Below are 24,318 nucleotides of genomic sequence, written 5' to 3' on the forward strand. Positions count from 1 at the left end.
GCACCAGTAAACATAGGTGCTAGTCTGGCACTAATGGCTTTTAGCACCAGCGTTTACCTCTGAGCATCAGGGCCTTTGTGAAGTAACACAAAACCCAGGAAAAAGTTCTTCAACATACATGTAAGCAAACATGTCCTACCAAAAACAGCTAGAACACAATTTATGAAAGCAGTCAAACCCTGCAACATGCACATAAACAGTGTATCCCAACTTTTTCAAACCCAAGTCACACCAACCTCCATGAAGAAGCAAGGACTCAGATGGCAGCTGGATATAAATTTCATATACGTTTTTCAAAATTATATAAATGTTTTGCACCACTTGCATTACTGCACTATTTTCCAAGGAAGCTTTTTTTTTGCCTATGATTGGTTTGAGGTGTGAATCAGTGCACCTGAGTGCTTTCAGGCTTTTTCCTCCTTTTTTTTTTGAGCAGTTATGTGTGAAGTTTTTTGATGTATATGGTTTATGCTCCATATTATCCCTAGTTTTAATATGTGGCATTTTTAAACCCACACATTGTAAATATTCAAAATTAAGAAACAAAGTCTCAATTACAGATGTCTTCAAAACCTTTGTTATCACAACTCCTTATTAGCTCCATTTTTTAACAATGCCTTAATGGAGCACATCTGTATCCAGTCACATTAACTGAGCTGAAATAAATATTCCTGGCTAAAGAATCGAGCTGTTTTGGTTGCATGAAGTGAATTTGAAATAGCTAAAGAAGCCAAACACAAAGCTTCCAAAAGAACGTTGGGCTAAAGTAATTGAAAGGTACAGTCTGGATGGGGCAGCAAATGCTGTTAAGAAAATATCAGTGTTGGAATTCTCTCTTAAGGCACTGTCATGTCCATCCATCTTTTACAGTGGAAACAAGTTGCCACCACCAAGACACTGCCTCAATCAGTCCATCCCTTCAAAGTCTGTAGCTCTGGGTTAACCCCCCCAGTCCTAAGATTACTTTAAAGAATTACAAAGGTCACTGGAAAAGAACAGATACAATATAAAGTTAACAATTTCAAGATTACTCCACAAAAATGGCCCCTATGAGAACATGGCAAGAAGGAAGCTACAACCCCTCCCCCCCCCCTCACCACCAAAAAAAAGCCATAATGATATACCATACATAGCATTTGCAGAGAAACACTTAAGGAATATTGCACACACACAGAAAAGTAACAAGCTAAGAACTGGAAGAGTTGGCCTAATGGTTAGTGCAATGGGCCTTTTGATTTTGGCAACCTGGGTTCAATTCCCACTGCAGCTCCTTGTGACCTTGGGCAAGTCACTTAACCCTCCATTGTCCCAGCAGGTACAAGAACTTAGATTGTGAGCCCTCTAGGGACAGTGAAAGTACCTGCATATAATGTGTAATGCACTGCGTACGTCTAGTAGTGCTATAGAAATGATTAGCAGTAGTAGCTCAGTTCAAATTCCACTGTGGCACCTTGTGATCTTGGGCAAGTCACTGAGGGGTCCTTTTACTAAGGTGCGCTGAAAAATGGCTTGTGGTAGTGTAGGCACAGAGGTTTTGGGCACGCACCAATCCATATTTCAGCGTGCCTGTGAAAAAGGTCTTTTGTTTTTTTGCCAAAAATGAACATGCAGCAAAATCAAAATTGCCACGCATCCATTTAGGGTCTGAGACCTTACTGCCAGCCATTGACCTAGCGATAAAGAATCCAGGCGGTAATGACCTACGCGTGTCAAATTCCACTTGGCACACGACCATTACACGTGTCCGAAAATAAAAAATATTTTTCGGACGCACGCCAAAAATGAAATTACCGCAAGAACCACACGGTAGTCGAGTGGTAACTCCATTTTGGTGCGTGCTGGGCACACGTAGACACTTGCACAACTTGGTAAAAGGGCCCCTTAACCCTTCACTTACTCAATACAAACAGAGAGAGGAAAATACCTACTTGTAAAAGGCGTGAACTAAATACAAATCTCTTCCCCTTCTCCTCATGTGTAAAGGTTTTGAAGTCAGACTACAGTGATGTGTACTGTAATACACAGCACAGCACATCACCCTGCTAGTGGCAGCAGTTTGTTTTGGGGATGCTCTACAGTATAAGACAGGGAACTAGAACTCCTTGTCTCACAGAAATGCACTAGGTTATATTTTTGGAACCACCACTCTGCTAGTGAAGATCAAGGGGAAAATGGTTGTTAGAAAGTACAGGAAAATCCTGAAGAAAAACCTGCGTCTCCCAGAGACCTGGGACTGGGTAGAAGATTCAGCTTCCGGAAGGTCAACAATGATCCTAAGCACAAAGCACAAGCAACAACAAAGTAGCTCATCAAGAAGCAAACTTTCTTCCCTGTCAAAGCCTTAAACTAGAGTCCTAACAATTACTAGCCAAGAATGGCAAAATCTGCACCATCCCAATGTATTGGTATAGACACTTATTCTAATGACTCATGGCTGTAAAACAGGCTTCCACCAAGCAGTGTGTTAACAGATATGAACACTTGTGCAAGCAAGACTTTCTGGTTTCTTAATTTTTGAATATTTCTGTGGTTGTTCTTTAGGGCAAATGCACATTCAGACATCCAGTTAATTAGCGCACTTCAAACAATTAGCTCACACTAAGTCAAATTAATGTGCACGAAGGTAATTTCTGCACAATTAAAAATGTATGGTAATGCTAAAGGGCTAGTGTGAGTGATCATATATTTATGCCAAAGAAACAAGGTTGGTCAGTCCTAGTCTCACTCTCACCTCCATTGCATGTGTGGAAATTTAATCCTTTTTTTTTTAAAGGAATCAGGACTAGGCCTTCATGCATACAATGGGGTAAAAATCAGGTCTGGCTCAGCTTGTCCACCTTAACATAACTGTCTTTGATGATGATGCTGTGCAGAAGGACCAGCTGTGGTTCAGGCCCATCACCTCATATAGTTTTTTTTTTTTTAGTTACATTTGTACCCCGCGCTTTCCCACTCATGGCAGGCTCAATGCGGCTTACATGGGGCAATGGAGGGTTAAGTGACTTGCCCAGAGTCACAAGGAGCTGCCTGTGCCTGAAGTGGGAATCGAACTCAGTTCCTCAGGACCACAGTCCACCACCCTAACCACTAGGCCACTCCTCCACACCATATTGCCGACACCATCAAAATATTTGTCCATTCTGTCATCCATTTTCTCAGTTTCACCCTTTTCCATCTCAAATTGCTTTAACCCATTAGTACCCAATGTTCCCATAATAAGCCATATGGGAACAAATTGATTTGTTCCCATATGGGAACACTGGGCACTAATGGGTTAATCTGATCCTCCGATGCTGTAACTAGGCAAATAGTGTGCAGAAGTGCTAAGAACTTTTGACTCTCACAATTAAATTTAAAATGAGAAAAGTGTATAAAAATGCTGCAAGACAAGTTTGCAGTTCAAGTGAATTATTCCATTCTAGAAGAAGTAGGGAATTAAGACTAGTCAAAGATACATCATTTAAAAACTCTGCATGGCTTTTTGCATTTTTGTGCTCATTCTTTACATCTGCCCCTGTATGTCCCCTCTGATCACTCTCCCATCTCCTAGCCATCTCACATCTACCTCTGTACAAAACACTGCAATCAGGTTACTCTAGGGAGCCAAGTCCACATTCAGTGACATGTGATACATGTACTTTCAAGGATCACATTCATGATCCTTATATTGGCCCACAGGGCATTTTATACAGGGACCGTCCTACCTGCATTCTGTCCTTCTTCCCTACTGACCACCACAAAGCTTGCGGTCCTCACAAACACATTTAGTACTGCCCATCTTCAAATCCTTGCTCAAAGCTCATCTCTTCAATGTTGCTTTTGGTACCTAACCATTATACCTCTAGTCAGGAAATCTTGACTGCCCCAATTTGATTGTCTGTACGTTTTGTCCTTTAGATTGTAAGCTCCTTTGAGCAGGGACTGTGTTAAACTGTACAGCGCTGCGGAACCCTAGTAGCGCTTTAGAAATGTTAAGTAGTAGTAGTAGTAGCAGCAGCGTTTAGCTGTATTGCACCTCAACTTTGGAACTCTCATCTTCAAACTCTTAGATACAAAAGTTCCTATTTCAGATTAAAAATAGGTCTAAAGACACAGCTGTTCAATCAAGCCTTGGTGTAAATGAGTGATTTTTATATGAAGCCCAAGGACCCAGCAGAGGGGCAGATTTGGTAGTCGGATGTCCGATTTTCTAACTCTACCCCCAATATACTCTTCCAATGTCTACCGGAAGACAAATTGTTGTGCTATTGATATCCCCCCTGTTGTATCTGCTATTGTCAGTTTGCTAGATATTTTGCTAACATATCGTCATCGCCCTTAGCCTAGTAAACCTGTTTGTAAACAGCTTTGATACAGTAATCTGAAAGGTGGTATAGTAAATAATCCAAAATAAATACATTAAAAATACTCCATAGAAACATCACCTGCAGCATATCTTGGCAATATTCATATTAGAGCACCTTAAAGAGAAAACCAAAATTCTTTTTACCACCTTATCCAAAACGTCAGAAAATGATTCCAGTCCCCAGGAAATACAAAATATTAAGGATTCTCATTTACATGCTTTAGGTACAGATAGTACCGAGTTTTAAAATATCAGGAGGTTCCTGCTGTTAAGGAGAAAAAAACTTAAATTCACACAGTGTTGCTTAAGTCTGGCTAAGTGTGTTTCTGTTACTACAGCAAAGTTAATAAAAATCATGCTGAAAGCAGTCATCTGCAGAAAGGAAAACCCTCCTTGCTCTGACCTTTCTCACCTCCACCTCCTAAAACAAGACATGTTCTGACCCCTCTTCCACCTCCCCACCTTCCTAAAACAAGGCATGTTGCCTAGTTCAGATATCATTTCCACACCTTATCTCTTCTTCAAAAGGTTTTTTTGGGGGTGGGGAACAGCTGCAGATGTAACATTAAATGTAGGCCCAGTCTATTACTTCTTCATTAACAGCTTAATGTTAGTGGGAGGAGAGTCTAAATAGAAGGCCAGCATAAAAAGGAAAGTGGGCTTAAGCTTTTTTTTTTTTTTTTAAAGAAAGATAGTAATGCCAGCTGTTCTATCTCCCCTCCCTGCCAATTTGTGCTCTGTTCATTCTGGATTCTCACTTGCCTGTGAAAGGGGTTGGGGGGAGGAGGAAGCCTTTGACTGATGAAGCATCTTCCCTTCACACCTCCAAATCAAATCCCCCTTCCCAACTTGCAACACCAAAAGGCAGTACTGACCAAAGGGGAAGGTGTGAAAAATGGCTATATAGGCAAGGCAAGCAGACATCGCTCCCTGGCAAGTCCCAACTTTCTCAGCATAGTACCCAGGTTGCTTCTCTCCTTCCTTCACTAGCTTCATCTACTAGTTGCCCTACTAGCAGTTGCAAAATAAATACCCCAGTGTTTTACCATTTTACCACCACAGAATAAATTCTCATCAGAGTATTTTTCCATTTTTATTTTTATTTTCCTTTAGTTTTATTTTTTTTATCATTTTTTTTCTTTTTACTAACAAAACACTTTTTGAAAGTCAATTTTGGGGAAAATTTTATGAGAAAAAAGCCCCCAGAAAGATACAAAGATATAGAATAGGGTTTTTAATAATAATAAAAAAAAACCTTGGAAGTTGAAGTCTAAAAGTGAGCAAGAGAAGATACAGAATGACAAGTACTTGAGATTATAACTGAGTTTTTTTCTCTGTCCTCCTTATCCTCTGTCCTTACATGAAACCAACGCTGAAGGGAACACAACATTGCCAGTTTATAGCTGCAGAGCTCTGCCTCTGCCCTCTCATGTATGGACCATGTAGAAATTCAAATGCAAGTACAGAACAGGGCGTGCAAACTGTTCCCAGCCTAGGGCACTGCAGGGGTCCTTGGGCAGCTAACTTAGTTGCAATCACTCTCTCCTGTAGACTACAGAAAATGATTGTTTTTTTTTTTTGGGGGGGGGGGGGGGGGGGCTGAACGTTTCTTTTCAATATTTTTGAGGTAGGGTAGCAAAGACTCAAAATAGCTACTCTGATAATGTTAAAACTGCTACCATCCTCCAGAGATAAAAGACTACGTATAAATTATTCCCTTTTAGATGCTACTTGTGTGATTGCTCAAATTCCCAGCTCATATCTCTACCTTTACTGCTGACACTACTTTATAGACTTTTACATGGAAAAGTATGGTCACAGGACTTAAACCTATTTCCCCTCCTCCACAAACACAGTGGAGTAGCACCTGCAAAAAGGGCATGGAATACAAAGAGATGATGGGTAGATTATACCAGATACCAGTAAGATACTGATGATAATAACAGTAAAACAAAGAGGATGAAAAGGGAAAACAGGTTAGACCTAGTAGACAAAGATTTTCATTATTTAATTCACAGTTTTCAAATCCCCCTCTGAACTGTTGCTAGTAGTGCTACTTTTTCAGACTTTGTCAATGTAGCTGTTCTTAGGGAAAGGAGAGCCAGAATTTCTAAGAGAAACATAAAATGTAAAACAAAAACACCCCTACCTCTTAATGAAAGGGCAGGAAAGGGGGAGGAGGTGGCAGGTGCGGGTCAGAAATCATAAACCAGGTTATTTCCTGTTACACTCCAATAAAATACATGTCTCTCTAACAAGTCCCTTCAGGGTCCTAGTTATTTCTGCCATGATTTTACCAACCTGCAATCCTCTTCCAATAGAAAATATGATAAGCAGAGTTTTGGCCCAGCTCTATATCCAGTTGCATGACACAGAAAAATATACCTTCAGTAGCACTGTGGATTTCTTGGTTATGCCTAATGGAAGTAGGGCATACCTAATGGCTAGCTGGATAAACAGGGAGGTGCTTTCATCCCTCCATGCCCACCAAAAGGTTCCAGTGCCAGCTGCTCACAAAGGGCAAAAGGAAGGGAGGGGGTAAAAATAAGAGTGTGAGACAGAATAAGAATTCATGGAGGCGTTACCACTACAAGCCATGGACCCCCACAACTTCCATCCCTGGTACAGGTAATTCAGATTCAGCTTTGTAAGGCGAGAAGGGTGGCATTCTGGGGTGGAAGTGAGCGGAGGAACATCCTCCACTGCTCCACATTCTCTCTCTCCTCACCACAGTGTTTTCGTAGTTTGGATATAGTTCCCAGCTGACAAGTAGGAGACATGAAAGAGAGAATATGGGGCACTGTAGAAGTCAAGAGGTCACAGGAAGTAGTCCGCTACTGGTTTTTTGGAGGGAATCCCTCTGGTCTCCTGGGGTGCGGCCTCAAAGATGATGAACTCTTTCTGCAGATGCTCATCCAGTTCCAGAATGGCAGCCACATTTCCACACCTGAGGACAGAGAGGGGAGAGGTGTATCAGCACGGAAATGAAGATCCATAGATCCTGAACTCCCTCTTTTCACACTGCCACATACCTATAGCAGTAGTTAGGTGCTGACCACACAGTCAACACTGTCTCATTGAAGTGCCACTTGTATCCTTCCATCACCAGCTGATGTGCCCGACAGATCATGTCGATGTCATTTGCTGCATTGAACTGGGCCACCACATCACTGCCAAACAGATAACCAGCCCCACGAGGGCTCACACCCCAACCTGTTGTGTCTGCAGAAGGAAGAGCAGCAAGTAAGCACCATGAAATAATTGAACATATGGACCATGGAGCCTGGCAAACGTTTAATTCCGTAAAACAGGTCCACAAATGGATTCAGTTCTGCTATAATCAGAAACAGCAACAACAACCTAAACACACTACTTATTTCTAGGATAAGCAGCATAAAATGTATTGTGTACTGTTTTGGGATCTTGCCAGATACTTGTGACCTGGATTAGCCACTGTTGGAAACAGGATGCTGGGCTTGATGGACTTATGTACGCTGCTATGAAGAAAACCTAGCTCTGTGGACTACCTCTGCCCCTTCCAAATCTCTGCTACTTTAGAAAGTCAAAGCAAAATCAAAGCTCACAAAAGTAATCAAACACTACCTCTGTGAGCAGAGCACTACATTAGTTACCTTATGATTAGAAAACAATCCAGGAATGCGAGACATAAGTACATAAGTATTGCCACACTGGGACAAACCAAAGGTCCATCAAGCCCAACATCCTGTTTCCAACAGTGGCCAATCCAGGTCACAAATACCTGGCAAAATCCCGAAAAAGTCCAATACATTTTATGCTGCTTATCCAAGAAATAGCAGTGGATTTTCCCCAAGTCAATTTAATAATAGTCTATGGACGTTTCCTTTAGGAAGCCGTCCAGATCTTTTTAAAATCCTGCTAAGCTAACCGCCTTTACCACATTCTCTTTGAAGTTAAGATGAAGAATGTTTGACACCAAAAAGACAGGTCTTAAGATATCCAATTTCCTTTCACATTATAAATCATAAAATTATACTGTTTTTGTCACCTGATCACCCAGCCATTCCTCCCTTTTCTTACCCCCCTCACCTCCACCTTTCCCTGTAAGAGTGTCACTGGAATGTTTTTTACGTTTCACTTATATATTCTGATATTGTCATCTTTTGTTCTTTCCTAAACTTTGAAAGGCAGTCAAAAAATATATTTGACTAAGAGGTACTTTTTTTTTTTGCTTTATTGCCTTAAAAGTAATACACAAATTAATAATGGAATAATTTAGAATTAGAGTTGAATTTTCAAGGCTCATTCTGATACAGAAAAAGAAGAGCTTACTTATGCACCCCACTTACCTTCTCCTGCTTTTCTTTTTTCTCTATGATTCAACAGTAGCTGAATATTTTTTTCAATTTCTATACCTTTGCTACTGAGCTACAGTTCTACAGAAAACAGCAGCCCTTTGCCATTTCACAGGCTCCTGCCAGTGCCCTCTCTTGTGCTCTCGTGAGTTTTGAGCAAGGTGCTTTTTAAGAAGCTAGCTATCCTGCTGGTTACAACTAACAGGAATTCAGACTACAGCTTCTTGGGGTTAGGATCCTTTTAATCTGGTGCCACCAAGAGTCAGCAGTGTGTGCTGCAGCTTCTCCCTAATGAGCTGCCTGCAGCTAGCCAGGAGAGGTAGAGTAGAAACTGCCCCAACCAAACAAACAAAATGTACCTTCAGGGTCAGACCAGAGCAAGTCACACATTGGTCCATCATGAGGCACCTCCTGCTTGCGGTCTATCGTCCGGATCTGATCCAGAGTCTGAATGGAAGGGGAGAGTCCACCATGAACACAGAAGATCTGCAGAAACAGACCCCAAAAAGAAGGAATCAGGAGAATAGAATATACAAATATTGAAATCCTTCAAAAATTATTTGTTCATAGTTTTAAGGTGAACCTTGGACCTGCTTGGAGATAAACAGTAATGTTTCAGCAAGATGTGTACTGCTTCTCATTTTTACCCCCTCTTTCCTCCCATCAACCTTTGGCTTCCCCCAGCCCCATGCTCCCTGCCTCTTTGTTTCCCATCTCCTTCCCCCTTCCCATGAGTAGCCTAGTAGTTAGTGCAGTGGACTTTCATCCTGGGGAACTGGATTCAATTCCCACTGCAGCTCCTTGCAACTCTGGGCAAGTCATTTAACCCTCCATTGCCCCAGGTACAAAATAAGTACCTGTATATAATAAGTAAATCGCTTTGATTGTAACCATAGAAAGGCAGTGTATCAAGTCCCATCCCCTTTCCCTTTTTCTCTTTCAATCTTTCTACTTTCCACTGTTCAGCACTGTAGCAGTCAAGTACTGAAGTGCAAGTGAGTCATAACAGTGAAAAATCAGAAGTGCTTCTCTCAATTTACTGCTAGTTAATTTATTTATTTATGGTATTTATATCCCACATTATCTCAAATAGGATTCAAGTTCAATGTGTCCTAGTTGTCACTATGTATGTTTTTCATTTGAAACAATGGAAATGTTAATGATATTTCCATGCTGTCTTTCCTCAAAACAGAAACACACCCCAAAATTTCAGTTTTTTCATATGTCGTGAAGAGCAACACACACTCTTAATATTGCTCCCATAAAGTGTAGTTACCCACCTGTAGCAGGTGTTCTCCAAGGACAGCAGGATACATATTCCCACATATGGGTGGTATCATCCGACAAGGAGCAATCTTCCAGATTTCTTCTGGAAGTTTTTGGAGGTACTACATCGCGCATGTGACTCCCCCCCCCCCCCCCCCCCCCCCAACAGGACCAGGCAGTTTAATACAATAGCTAATATAATACAATTCTTTAAGGAGGTGGGCAGGTATGGGAGAATGTGTCCTGTTGTCCTCAAACACCTGCTACAGGTGAATAACCACGCCTTCTTGGAGGGCAAGCAGGCTATTTCTCACATATGGGAATTCCTAAATCAAAATAAAAAAAGGAGTAAAACAAGACCTGCAACAGGCTAAGGCCTATTAACATCCCATTTTTTTTTTTTTATTAACTTGTTTTGTTGTTTTCTTGGTAACACCCTAGAACAGAAAACAGACATGGGCCTGGGGATTTTGGGGGGGGGGGGGGGGGGGGGGCGGGGGAAGAGTTCAATTTTTGACTCCAAATACATTCTGAAGGACCAACTGTTTTGGTGGTGTGCATTCACGGCAGCTGCAGCGTCATGTTCCAAACGCATGAATCAGCTCACTGCAAAGATCTTTTGCGCATAAAGAAACATTGGAAGGTTTGTTCCTGTTTATTTTATTGGGCCCCAGACATGACAGGCACCAACTGTGAGTGTCTGAAAGAAACATGGTCCTGTCACATCAGGAGCACTTTTTGAAACCACTGTGAGTTTTCTGGTTCACGTCAGGGAAAATATCTGAAGCAAAATCGACTCAATGATTGAATAAAGGAAGAAAAAATATTCCCCAACTGGCGCACTCAGGCCTAGAGGGGCCACAAGCTACAGAAAAGAAAGGAAATTTAGAAGTGCTGGAAAAAAACTAAGAAAATTGAAAGGAGGGAGAAAAAGACACTGGTCCTGTGCAGCACTTACAAAAAAAAATAACGAATTAAAGCTAAAGAAACACAGCTGCAAGCTGTGGAGAGAGACAAGGAGGTGCATCTACCCTGCACCACGGATGAAACAGACTGGTCCCATGCAGCAGCAGGGTCGAAGTCATATGCTTATATGCAGCAGTACCTCCAAAAGCTTCTACAAGAAGCTGGAAGATTGCTCCACAATGGGTTCCATCAGATGACATCACCATACGAAGTGTTGTGCGATATTGAGTTACTGTAGTTAGTTACTTTTCTTGCAGTTATGGGGGGAAAGGGAAATGGGACTTGATATACTGCCTTTCTGAGGTCTTTGCAACTACATTCAAAGCGGTTTACATATATTCAGTACTTAATTTGTACCAGGGGCAATGGAGGGTTAAGTGACTTGCCCAGAGTCACAAGGAGCTGCACTGGAATCGAACTCAGTTCCCCAGGATCAAAGTCCACTGCACTAACCACTAGGCTACTCCTCCGCTCCATAATCAATACAATAGTTAACTACTTATTCACTGTCCCAGTAACTGCAATTAATTACTTTTGAAGAGTAACTAGCACAACATGACAAGACTTGAGGATGTACATAAGTATTGCCATACTGGGAAAGACCAAAGGAGCATCGAGTCCAGCATCCTGTTTCCAACAGTGGCCACTCCAGGTCACAAATACCTGGCAAGATCCCATAAAAGTACAAAACATTCTATCCCAGAAATAGTGGATTTTCCCCAAGTCCATTTAATAACGGTCTATGGACTTTTCCTTTAGTAGTTGGCATGAGTTGGTGAAACCTCCTTGAAATAAGGATCAAGAGATGAAGTTATGCGATATTCACATTGAGATTGTGTATAAGATGGATATTTTACCTCTTTGCGTACCGTAATTTTACCATAATTAATTTTTTTTGTTACATTTGTACCCCGCGCTTTCCCACTCATGGCAAGCTCAATGCAGCTTACATATACAGGTACTTATTTGTACCTGGGGCAATGGAGGGTTAAGTGACTTGCCCAGAGTCACAAGGAGCTGCCCGTGCCTGAAGTGGGAATCAAACTCAGTTCCCCAGGACCAGAGTCCACCACCCTAACCATTAGGCCACTCCTCCACTTTTGAAGAGTAACTGGCATAACAATGCCCATACGTCAGAAATGATGTCCTGCTTGTCCTCAGAGAAAGTGAAGTTTCTTACATTTTTAATAGGAGTTAATAGAGACCAGGAAAATGCAGCCATACATTTTGGTGATGTCATCCGATCTTGCCAGGATATCTGGAACCCTCCTCCAACTTGAATTTTTATTTTATATTTAGTGCTCCTACATGGAGGTTCCTCTATTCTTTTCAAAAGCCTATTGGAGTTCAGGTGTCTCAAAGCTAAAGGAAGGAAATGCTGGGGGAGTGGGGAAGAGGCAGCAAGAGGGAAAGTGTGACTGCGTTTCCCTGCCATCTACGGAGAACCTCTTATTACTATTAAGCAACTTCATTTTCTCCATAAACAAGCAGGCCAAAGTAGCCACACTTTGATGAATCCAGAATTATTATTCTAGTACATCCTTTTTCTAATGCCCTCCTATTTTAATTTTTTCATTCAGAAGATCTCTCTCCTATAGGACATCTTTTTTCCACAGATTGTCCCTCCATCCCTCCTCTCCCCCCACCCCTTATTTTTTTTTACCTTGCCATCAATGATGGCTGAGAGACTGAGGTAGTCAAAGATTTCGGTGCAATAGCGCCAGACGGTGACCGAGCCATACTTCCTCAGGCATTCATCATAGAAGCCATAGACCTGTGTTATTTGACGGCTCTCATGGTTCCCACGGATTAGGGTGATCCGGTCTGGGTACCGAACCTGGCAAAAGAAAGGATGGAGCATTAAGCAGGCACTCTGCTACTTTACATGTGCACAGTACTTCAGTTGAATAATCATAGTGTTGAGCCACAAGCTGTGCTTCTTCTGTCTACCCACTACATTTCCCACCCCTCACCCCAGCCAAGATTCACCGGGACATCCAAAACAGCCACCACTTACACCTGTAAAACTTATTGGTCCATGAAGCACCTCTGTTACAAATACCTTATGAAACTGTTATATGTGACTATCTCTGGGAAAAGGTAACTACAATAGCAGATTCAAATGTTGAGAATGGCTGATTTTTCAAATCATGTGTCCATAAGCAGTCTGAAAAAAAGTTACCTGTTTGAACTTCCATAGCTTTTATTTTTTTTTTCACATAAAAGGATGGAGTTTTTTTTTTTTTTTTACATTTGTACCCCGCACTTTCCCACTCATGGCAGGCTCAATGCGGCTTACATGGGGCAATGGAGGGTTAAGTGACTTGCCCAGAGTCACAAGGAGCTGCCTGTGCTTGAAGTGGGAATTGAACTCAGTTCCTCAGGACCAAAGTCCACCACCCTAACCACTAGGCCACTCCTCCACTCCTTGGACTGTTGTAGTACAATTGTTTGCGCTAATAGAATTAATTAAAACCTCATTTTGTATCTGGTGATTTCAGTCACCTTTTCCATGATCACACTCACCCACTAAAAATGCACACACATATATTCAGTGATAAGATGATGCTCATATATGAAATGCAGCTTTTAACGACGAAAATTATGAAACGTTACTGGGCTCAATGGCTATGAACAAACATCTGTCATTTACTACAAGAGAACCCAAAAGCCAGACTAGCAAGTTAGTGCTATTGCCACTGCTATCATGGTCCCAGGGAGCCAAAGGGGCAGAAAAGGGTGGTTCTGTTAGTGTTTAGGAATCCTGGCCTCGTTTGAGTGTCCCAATACCAAATCAAATGGGAAAAGGGTACATGGAAAGTATTATGTACTTTCAAGACACTGCTCTGCACCGTTACATCATCCTAGGCTACAGAAAGCAGGCAATGAATGCTAAAACAGTGGCATTCACAACTTCTGTGATGGGGAGAGGGGTTAACCATGAATCTTAACAACAACTGGTGAACAAACGAAATACAGCACTAAAAGCGAGATTGGCAGATCATAATAAGAAAGTAAGTGACGACAGATGAAAAAATAAAACAGCCCAACCAGCATGATGTTCTGAAATTATAAAAGCCTCTGTATGCATGCTACCCCGTGCCTTAGGCTTAGGTCACTTCACCTGAAGAATTTATATGTATTTGATATTCTGCTTTTTCCCACACATCTATGTGGTGCTAAATCACCCTCTTCTTCTGTCTCCCCCACCACCACTGATGCATGCCATCATGCAAAGGAGCACCTAGTCCAAATTTAGAACCCACTCACAAGAAGCAGAACTCAGTTACCTTAAGTGCTAAGAGGAGAAGGAAAGTTTCGACACTGTAGAAGCCTCTATCCACAAAGTCTCCCATGAAGAGGTAGTTTGTTTCTGGTACATCTCCACCAACCTACAACAGGGAAGAGACAGAAAATAAGCTGTGAGCATATACTGTAGGTATATTAAATACAGCAAAGGAGAAAGAAAGCAATAGATAATAAAATAAAAAAAAAAGAGTGGGTATTAAAGACGAGAATCATTTTGATGCTTCCTCTTCAAAAAGCTATGTTATCATAAATCAGTATTAATCAATGGTAAAACTTGGCAAAACCTACAAGCATCAGTAAATTATATCTGTAGCAAATTTGGCAAATGCAGAATTTGCAAAGAAAATTAATAGAAACAACTACAGGGGCAGTTTGTTGGGTAATGTTTAACACATGACAACAATGTACATAAATAGTGTTTGAACTTTCCAGCCTACTATATAGGTCACTAAAACAGATTCCAATGCCTGTAAATGGAGAAACAGAAAATTACAGCAGAAAAAAACCCTAAGGCCTATTCAGTCTGCCCAGCCAAAGCAACCACCCAGTCTACAACCACTTCTTCCTCAGAGATCCTCTGTTTGTCCCATGCTTTCTTGAACTCTAATACTGCTTTCATCTCCATCATTTCTACTGGGACACTGTTTCACTTGTCCATTACCCTTTCAGTAAGGAGAAAAATTTTTTTTTTCTTAGATTACTCCCGAGTGTCCTTTTTATTCTCATCCATGGCTCCTAATTCAAAAGCCTTTTTTCCACTGAAAGAGACATATCTCCCATATATTTATACGTTGAAAGTATTTAAATCTCTCTCCTTTCCCACCTCTCTTCCAAGGAAAATATGCTTATATTTTTACTTGACCATTTGATGACACCATCCAATTTATATCCTTTGGAAGGTTCAGTTTCCAGAACGGCACACAGTAATCTAAATGAGAGCACACCAGATAACTTATACAGAAGCAATACTTTCCAGCTGGTCATTCCTCTCCTAATACAACCAAGCATTCTTTTGGCTTTTCTAGTCGTCTTATCTACTTGTTGCCTAGCTTAATATCATCAGAGGAAGTGACATTAGCATAATGAATGGCAAGATAGAAGGAGAACTTCAGAACTACCCCAATAAAAAAAAAGCTGCCTGATTCAGCAGCAATTTCCCGCTGATAATCAGCTGGCTGAAGTAGGAAGGAATCGCAAGTCACATGGATGGCGACAAAAAAGCAGAAGCAGACCTGAAAACTTTTGCTTACTGAAGCCTGCCTCGATCCATGTCACAAGGCCAAGAAGGTGGATGCAGAGCACAAGGGAGCAGCTCCAGGGGAAATATGGGCACTGGAGGAAAATGGAGATGCACTAGAGGAAACTCAGCTCCCAACAAGAGGACAACTGCATGAAGTGGTTTTAGGAACTGAGATACAGAGGAGCCTAAAGGACATCAGTGAAATCGGACATCAGGTGGAGGAGACAGTTAAAAATTGATAAACATGGAGAGGGGATTGCTAAACTGCAGCAGCAGATAAATAATATGGAGAAGCAACTCCGACTGTGAGGAATCCTACACACTGGAAAATACCACATTTGTGCAGGCAACCCAGCAAATCTGTGTAACTTTATTGAAAGCAGAGAGTTCTCAGAACAGCAGGGAAACACTGTAGCATGCTTCCATTGATACAGAGCGAGTCCTAAGAAAGGCATGGAAGGGGCAGCCAAGTGAAGTAGGAAGAGCACAATGTGGAGATATTTGAAGATCCAACACCCTCCACCCTATGCAGCTTGAAAGAGTTTAGAGAAGTGACAGACATATTCCGATAGAAAAATATTCTCTGTAAGTGACTATCTAATTGACCTGGCTTTTGTGGTGGAGAGCAAGGGTCCAATGGTTGGTCTGCCAGGTGTGTGACTCAGAGTTGTCCCATGAGAAATGATCCAGTTGTACATACTATCAGCCACCTGACATAAGAGACCATTTCTCCCCACTTTTCACATACAACATAACTACCCAATTCTGTTAGGAAAATTCTGCTGAACACCTAATATATAAAAGTGATGTGGTAACATTTTCCTAAACTGATCATGAACCCTAGGTGTGAAACTCTTGAATGTTGTCACTGCAGCCTGGCTTGCAGGGATCTGACTCCATTACCTAAGCCTTCATGCCTGGATCTGTCTTTACCTGCTAGCATAGGCGGTCGGTGGCCCAACTGTTTGGGGAGGCTAAAGGGGGCAGGGTTAGGGGTGGGGCCATGGGAGGAGGTTAAATCCATAATTGTCTGATAACACACAGAAAAAAAAAAATTCAATACCTTTTATTAAATTTAGATATTAGCTATGTATCATATGTCAAAGAATAAAGTGGTTGCTCAAAGCATATACTAACCACAATTGCTCAACTGCAAAACACTATGCACAACTTTGTGCAAAAACATACTTAGAACCTTACTGTACCATAAATATTACACTGGGCAGAACCTAATACACCAATATGCCACCCATACGGAAAATTCAGACCGTCAACAATATGAAACAAGGGATCATAATACCACAATTCTCATGTAGAGCCACAAAACACCCTAATTCATGTTTAATGTGGGATGAAATGCCATAAATAAGTAAAAAATATAAACTTTTAATGTTGAGCATCTGATTCTCAAAGTGGACATATTCCAAACACTATAATGAAAATAAAATGATCGTTTCTACCTTTGTTGTCTGGTGACTGTTTTTCTGATCATGCTGGCCAAGTATCCGATTCTGCTGCTATCTGTCCTCTTAACTCCGTTTCCAGGGCTTCCTTTTCATTTATTTCTTTACTTTCTGCCTTTCTTCTTCATTTCTTGCCTTACATCCGTAAGTAAAAGCTGGGTCCTCTGCAGACTCGACTGTCCAGTGGATCCAGCTTCTGCCTATTTTCTCCATCGATGTGCAGGTTTTCTCCCTTTTCCCTCATCTTATCTCCTTCCTCTCTCTTCCCTCCCCTCCATCCATGCCCAGCATTTTTTCTCTCTCCCTTCCCCTCCATCCATGTGTATCTCCTTCCTTTGTCTTCCCTCCTTTCCATGCATGTCTAGAATTTCTCCCCTTCATTCATGTGCATCTCCTTCCTGTCTTCCCTTCCCTCCATCCATGTCCAGCAACCCCCCTCTCTCCCCTGTCCTCCATCCATCCAAGTCCACCAACCCTCTTCTCCCCTCTAGCCATCCATGTCCAGCAACCCTCCTCTCTCCCCTGCCCTCCCCTCCATCCATGTCCAGCAATCCTGTTCTCTCCCCTGCCCTCCATCCACCCATGTCCAGCAACCCTGCTCTCCCCTCTAGCCACCCACCCATGTCCAGCAACCCTCCTCTCTCCCCTGCCATCCCTCTATCCACCCATTCCAGCAACCCTCCTCTCCATGCACATCCAGCAATTCCCTTCTGTCCCCTTCCCCCCTCCATCCATACCCAGCCCGATTCTCCTCTCCCCTGCCTCCATCCATCTGGGCCAGCGGCGCCCTGGGTCTCCCCTTTCCCTCCCCTTGCTTACTATCTGCCCCGCGCCATCTTTAATTTACCTCCGCTGCGTCCCCACTCCCAGCGTTGGCCGCATCATTTCAAAGCTCGCCCTGCTGCCCGTCTCTATTCTCCCCTCGCTCCCTTCGCGACGTGATTCGTTCTGCAGAGTCCCGCCCTCGAGGAAATGATGTCAGAAGGCGGGACTCTCTCTGCAGAACGAATCACGTCGCGAAGGGAGCGAGGGGAGAATAGAGACGGGCAGCAGGGCAGGCTTTGAAATGATGCGGCCAATGCTGGGGACGGAGCGGAGGTAAATTAAAGATGGCGCGGCCGCGGGGCAGATATAGTAATAAACGGAGAGGGAGGGAAGGGGACACTCACGGCGCCACTCGCTCGGCTCCTCCCCAAGCCTCTTATACCGGGCGCCTATGCCTGCTAGTTTTCGCCTTGTTGCGAGTATTCTCGTTATGTTATTTTATATGTTATGTTAGAATCTTATGTTAGCCAGCAGTTCGCTAATTATTTGGACAAAGGTTTTTGTCTGATTCTTCTCAATTTGGCTTTGCACAGCCCATAGTACTGAAACCCAGTTACTAGTATTAACTTCTCATATTAAAAACCAATTAAGCTTAGGGAAACAGAGCATTTTACTCCAATTTGATATATCTGCTGCATTTGATGCAGTAGATCATCTTTTGTTACTCGAGAGATTAAGTGGGATCGGGCTCAGGAGTCCTGTCCTTACTTGGTTTCATAATTTTTTAGTGAACTGTAGTTATTGTGTTCAGAGTAATAACTCTTGTTCTAAGTTTTGGTCCCCGGGTTGCGGAGTACCTCAGGGTTCTCCATATCTCCTTTGCTTTTTAATTTTTCATGTCTTCACTGGGAACCATTACTCTGAACTTGGATGAGATGTTACTTTCTTATGCAGATAACATTTTGAAGTTGGCACCTGAGTCAGTTGATCTAGGAAAGACCATGAAGACAGTGTCCTCTTGAATGGCCAGGATTCAATGTTGGGCGTTTAATAATACATTAAAATTAAATTCCAGTAAAACCAAAGTCCTGTGGTTTAAAACTCCGGGAAGCTATATATCTAGCTCTATTACCCAATGGGAAACTTAACTGTTGACGATAAATCTAGAATGTTGGGCGTTATTTTGTACTCATTGATGACGTTTGAACCACAAATTAACCAACTTTGGCAAAAGACCTTTTCAAACTAAGGCAATTATGCCAGTTAAAGAAGACTGATCAAAATATTGCCTCTCTCTATTGGTTCAGATGCTTATATTACCCCAGCTTGACTACTGCAATGTTCTCTATTTAGGGCCATCTACAAAATTATTGAATAAGCTTCAACTGATTCAAAATATTTTGGCTAAACTAATTTTCAGTCTTGAGAAGTTCAGTAGTATTTCACCTTATATTGCAAATTTACACTGGCCTCCCCTTCATGATCGTATTCTATTTAAATCAACATGCCTGATTTTTCAAATCATTCACAGTATTACATCTGAATTAATGATAAATGTATTGGCTCTTTGCCTAGTATTTCTTCTCATTTACAAAGCCAACTGGTACTGAAGCTACCTGCCTTTAAAAGTAGTCCATTTTTTTAGAATTACTAATGCGATGTTCTCTTTTCAAGTAATTTCCTGTTGGAACTTGCTACCTCTGACTATTAAGGCTGAGTCTAATTATCGTAAAGCATTGAAAACTTTTTTATTTCCCAGTGATTATTATTTTATATTGTAAGCTGTAGATGAAACCCAGCACACAACTTCCCAGCTTCCCTTGTTCATCCCATTACACAATCAGTTAGGGATTAGTGAGACATACCAACTACTCAATCTCTGAGCTATCCCATCCTACACACTCCAAATATTCAACAATAGAGTCCCTCAACCACCATCATAAGCTTGTTTAAATAGCCAGGTTATTCCTCCGATTGGCTTTATTCCACTAGGCACTTTTCATGTGGAAACTGCCACAGAAGTACACGATTCAACATCCTCAGCATGCCCATGCTGACTTCTGAAGAACTCTCTTCACCATGGGTGTTAAATCTGTGATCCTACTGGTAGGGAGATGAGGGTCTTGCTAAAGAGGAAGAAAGCGATCTGCCCTCTCCCCCCCTAAACAGTGGTGGATACAGATTTGTTTATCATTGCCTGATACATATAACAAATGAGAAAAAACATGTGCACAGTCAGCAGAGAAATGCTGCAATGACTGCTAGATGTTGTGAGGGTAATTCTCAAAAGCAATTCTACAGATGCAGAAATAGGTTTTTATAAAATTACTCATGTGTATGTGACATTACAAGTACAAGGCCTGTACACAAGCAAAGGTTCCTAGTTCTCCACCAGAAAGCAGAAATAATCAAACACACAGGCTGAATTCAGAAAAACAGAAAATGCATTAGGCCATTTGGGGAGGGGGCAAATATTACTGGCCAATATACTCACTCTGAAAAGCTCTTTCAGGTCATAGAACTGTCCATGGATGTCCCCACACACCTGCAAAAGGAAGGTAAACAATTACATATCTAGGCATACTTATCTATAGGCATTCATAGATCCATGAAACACTTTAAAATACTGCCCCTTCCAGTAGCCCTAGTCAAACATCCTGACCTACATTCAATTAGAACAAGAATGGACTGAGAAAAGTCAAAAACAGTATTAAAACAGTGTAAGATAATAACTTAATTCATTCTGTAGCATGAATTCTGTATCAGAAAGACTAATGTTTGGCTTCTAGGGGTTTATAAATTATAAATTTAAGGGTTTATTTTCAGGCCAATTAGAGGCGTTGCATATCTGTTTTTGCATTGCTAAGTTTTATGTAGAATTTTAGGCTATTTTTCAGTGTCCTTACTTAACAAAAATATGTATTGTCTCTCAACCCCCCCCTCATGCCAATGCACACCTCTTATGCCCTGATCCTGTCCTCACTGAGCCTCTCATTCTCATCCTCTCCCCAGCAGTCTCCTTTAAAAAAATCCCCTATTCTCAACAGTTTCTCCATGGGTGAGCAGGACCATTACAGTCACACAAGTGATGTCATTATGATGGAGCCAAGCAGGTTTGAGTTCAGAAGCCTTTACAAAGTTTTGAGCCTGTGCAGGTATTCCTGTGCTCCCCACCAGACCAATCCCTTCAGTTTTTGTTTTACCACATTTGCAGTCTGGTCAGGTTTTGCTTTTTATTTTATTTTTTTTCTTTGGAAAAAATGGTTTCAGACGATGCCTGGTATAAATGGCACACACAAATTGTGTTTCATGTTATGCCTTAACTGTTCAAAGTGCACCTGTATGTCACCAGGCTTTGCAAAATTCAAGTAATAAGCTAAAAGAATACTTAAAGATAATCAGTCTGTAATGGAGAGATCAGAAGAGTCTCAGAAAAAAGGCTAATAAGCACCATGACTCTGATAAGTGACTCTGGAGAACCTCTCATAAGAATGGCATCAGTGCCACAGGATCCTATGTCCTGAGAAAAACACTCAAAAAGGGTTTGTAATCATTTTGGCTCATCTGCTAACGGTGTCAAGACCACTGCCACAAACAACTCCTCGTCCCATGCTTCAAAGCAGCTCAACTAAGCAGGGTGTCCCCAATAACTGTTCCCCCACTCACATTAGAACAGTAGACTGCCTAGATCCAGACCCCGGAATCTATCCAGTTAACAGGATCTGGACTGAATTCACAATTCTACCGGAAGTTCTCATCTCACAAACACTGAAAAAATTCGCCAAATCTCACTGCAAATTGGACATATGCCAAAACAACCTCATGAAGTCGGCCCCTCAACAATTTATAACGGACCTAACAAACCACGTGAACTTTATGCTACAAAACGGACTCTTCCCAAGAGAGAAAGGTAATATTTTACTCACCCCTAAACCCAAGGATGCAAAGAAAAATGCTAATGAACTAACGAACTACAGACCAGTAGCATCCATTCCCTTAATTACCAAAATAACAGAAGGCTTGGTAACCAATCAACTTACGGATTATCTAGACAAGTTCTCAATTCTACACGACTCCCAATCAGGATTTCGCTCTAATCACAGCACCGAAACCGTACTAGTCTCGCTCATAACCAAACTCAAACAACTGATAGCAAACGGCAATAATATCCTACTGCTACAATTCGACATGTCAAGCGCATTTTACTACACATCCTCGAATACTTCGGAATCGGAGGTAACGTTCTCAATTGGTTCAAGGGGTTCCTAACCTCACGCTCATATCAAGTGACATCAAATTCGACCACATCAGCTACATGGACACCTGAATACGGAGTTCCACAGGGTTCCCCCCTTTCACCAACCATATTCAACCTATGATGACACCTTTGGCCAAACTACTATCGAATCAGAACCTAAACCCATATATATACGCTGATGACGTAACGATCTTCATCCCATTCAAACAGGACCTAAGAGAAATCTCCAATGAAATCACGCAAAGCATGCACATCATGAACTCCTGGGCAGATGCATTTCAGTTTAAACTGAACGCAGAGAAAACCCAATGTCTAGTACTCACCTCGCAATACAATAAGAATAAATTCACTACTATCAACACACCGAAACTAAATCTACCAGTCTCGAACACCCTAAAAATTCTTGGAGTCACCATCGATCGACACCTAACTCTTGAGAATCATGCGAAAAACACAACTAAAAAGATGTTTCATTCAATGTGGAAACTAAAAAGAATTAGAGCATTTTTCCCAAGGACTGTCTTCTGCAATCTGGTACAATCATTGGTACTCAGTCATCTGGACTACTGTAACTCACTCTACGCCGGTTGCAAAGAGCAAATACTTAAAAAGCTCCAAACGGCCCAGAACACGGCAGCCAGACTAATATTCGGCTCATCAAAATACAAAAGCGCGAAACCCCTACGAGAAAAACTACACTGGCTTCCAGTAAAAGAACGCATCACATTCAAACTCTGCACCCTAGTCCATAAAATAATCCATGGCAACGCTCCAGCCTACATGTCAGACCTAATAGAATTACCACCAAGGAATGCAAAAAAATCTTCTCGCACTTTCCTTAATCTTCATCCTCCCAAGTGTAAAGGTCTGAAATACAAATTGTTGCATGCATCTACATTTTCCTATTCGAGCACGCAGCTATGGAACGCGCTGCCACGGAACCTGAAAACGACTTATGAACTGACCAATTTCCGAAAACTACTGAAAACCTCTCTCTTCGACAAGATATATCGCAAAGATCAACATGAGTAACTTCATAACCTCTAAAATTTCCAGTATTGTCTTATAATGTCTGCTGCTTAATACTATTATGTATTTCACCACCATGTAACACCTAATCCTCTGTAACCAAATGTATATTCTCTTCTACTTCCAGTATCCATGATGAACTGTAAGCCACATTGAGCCTGCAAAGAGGTGGGATAATGTGGGATACAAATGCAATAAATAAAATATATATAGGACTTCCCAATCATGACTCCTCATGCTGTAGTGCCCCCCCCCCCCCCCCACTCCAAAGCAGCATGAATCTGGGGAAGATAAAGACCTGAATTGTACATCCAGTCTGCCCAACAGTCACATTCATTACAATGAACGTGATATTATATACTTGACCAATTAAGCATGGGTTTGACGGCAAAAGCATGGGCAAGGGAACCATGCTTTGCAGCTGATACTCCTTCATACACCCCTAAGCACATGGCTTCTCTTCCAGATTTCCAGTACTGTACTGTATGTGCAGCAATTTTTGGACCTGGCATCCTGCTTTTTTAACAAGGGAACCACTAAAGAAGTTTTAAGAGAATCACGTGATGCGCAGAGCACAGCAGACGTGTCTGTTTAGTACTTCAGGGGCTTCACTCCACGAATGCTTATTTTGAGGGTAATCCAACTCTAAACTATACCTGCAATATACAACCAAGACACTGACTTTATTGACAAATTTATAGAGAAAGCACAACATGAGATGTCAACTGCTGGAGCAAAATCTACCCATGACAGGAGGAAAGGCAGCGAGGACAAGATAGCAGACTTCAGCCAGGCCTCTACTTTTACCCCAGATCAACTAGCTCAGTTAACGTCAGCAGTTGATCGAGTATTGGAGCCTAAACTAGAGTGCCTTTCCTCACAACTTAACACTTATCAGTTACTCATTGAGTCGCATATTTTGCGATCTGGAGACCTAAAAGAGAGAGTGTCTGCGCTAGAAGATGGCTCCCATGCTCTGGACCCGAGTGGCGCGGCTCGACCAAACGTTATAGGCACAAGAAGAATGCTTAGATGAACTTGAAAACTGCTTGTGGCGGAATAACATTCGTGTTATTGGCCTCCCGGAACAAGTACCAGAGCACTCCTTACCTATATTTTTGGAGAGCTGGTTATCTAAGAAACTCGTGCTTTCTGGGGACCAGGACCCCTTAATTCTGGAACATGCGCATAGTGTCGGGAGACCATCAGAGGACCTCAAGCACTGGTGACCAGAATTCTAAATTATCGCCATAAAATGGAATTAAGAATTATCGTTCCAAATGAGACACGCTTCAATATGAGGGCTCTTCTATTAAGCTTTTTCAAGATTTCTCTATGGCACT

The 24,318-nt window shown here is 41.8% G+C and overlaps 1 protein-coding gene across 1 annotated transcript in view; it reads right to left on the reverse strand.

Annotated features, from left to right (window-relative positions):
• Positions 1-5,564: 5,564 nt before the first annotated feature.
• Positions 5,565-24,318, reverse strand: part of PPP4C (protein phosphatase 4 catalytic subunit) — a 71,931-nt gene continuing 53,177 nt past the window's right edge. The window contains exons 4-9 of the mRNA XM_030209671.1: positions 20,183-20,233; positions 14,202-14,303; positions 12,575-12,748; positions 9,039-9,165; positions 7,378-7,567; positions 5,565-7,292 (exon numbers count right to left, since the gene is read on the reverse strand). Coding sequence (XP_030065531.1) covers positions 7,163-7,292; positions 7,378-7,567; positions 9,039-9,165; positions 12,575-12,748; positions 14,202-14,303; positions 20,183-20,233 — 774 coding nt within the window. The 3' untranslated portion in view covers positions 5,565-7,162. The remainder of the gene's footprint in view (positions 7,293-7,377; positions 7,568-9,038; positions 9,166-12,574; positions 12,749-14,201; positions 14,304-20,182; positions 20,234-24,318) is intronic.

Source organism: Microcaecilia unicolor, chromosome 7, assembly GCF_901765095.1.
Source record: "Microcaecilia unicolor chromosome 7, aMicUni1.1, whole genome shotgun sequence".
Lineage (NCBI taxonomy): Eukaryota > Metazoa > Chordata > Amphibia > Gymnophiona > Siphonopidae > Microcaecilia > Microcaecilia unicolor.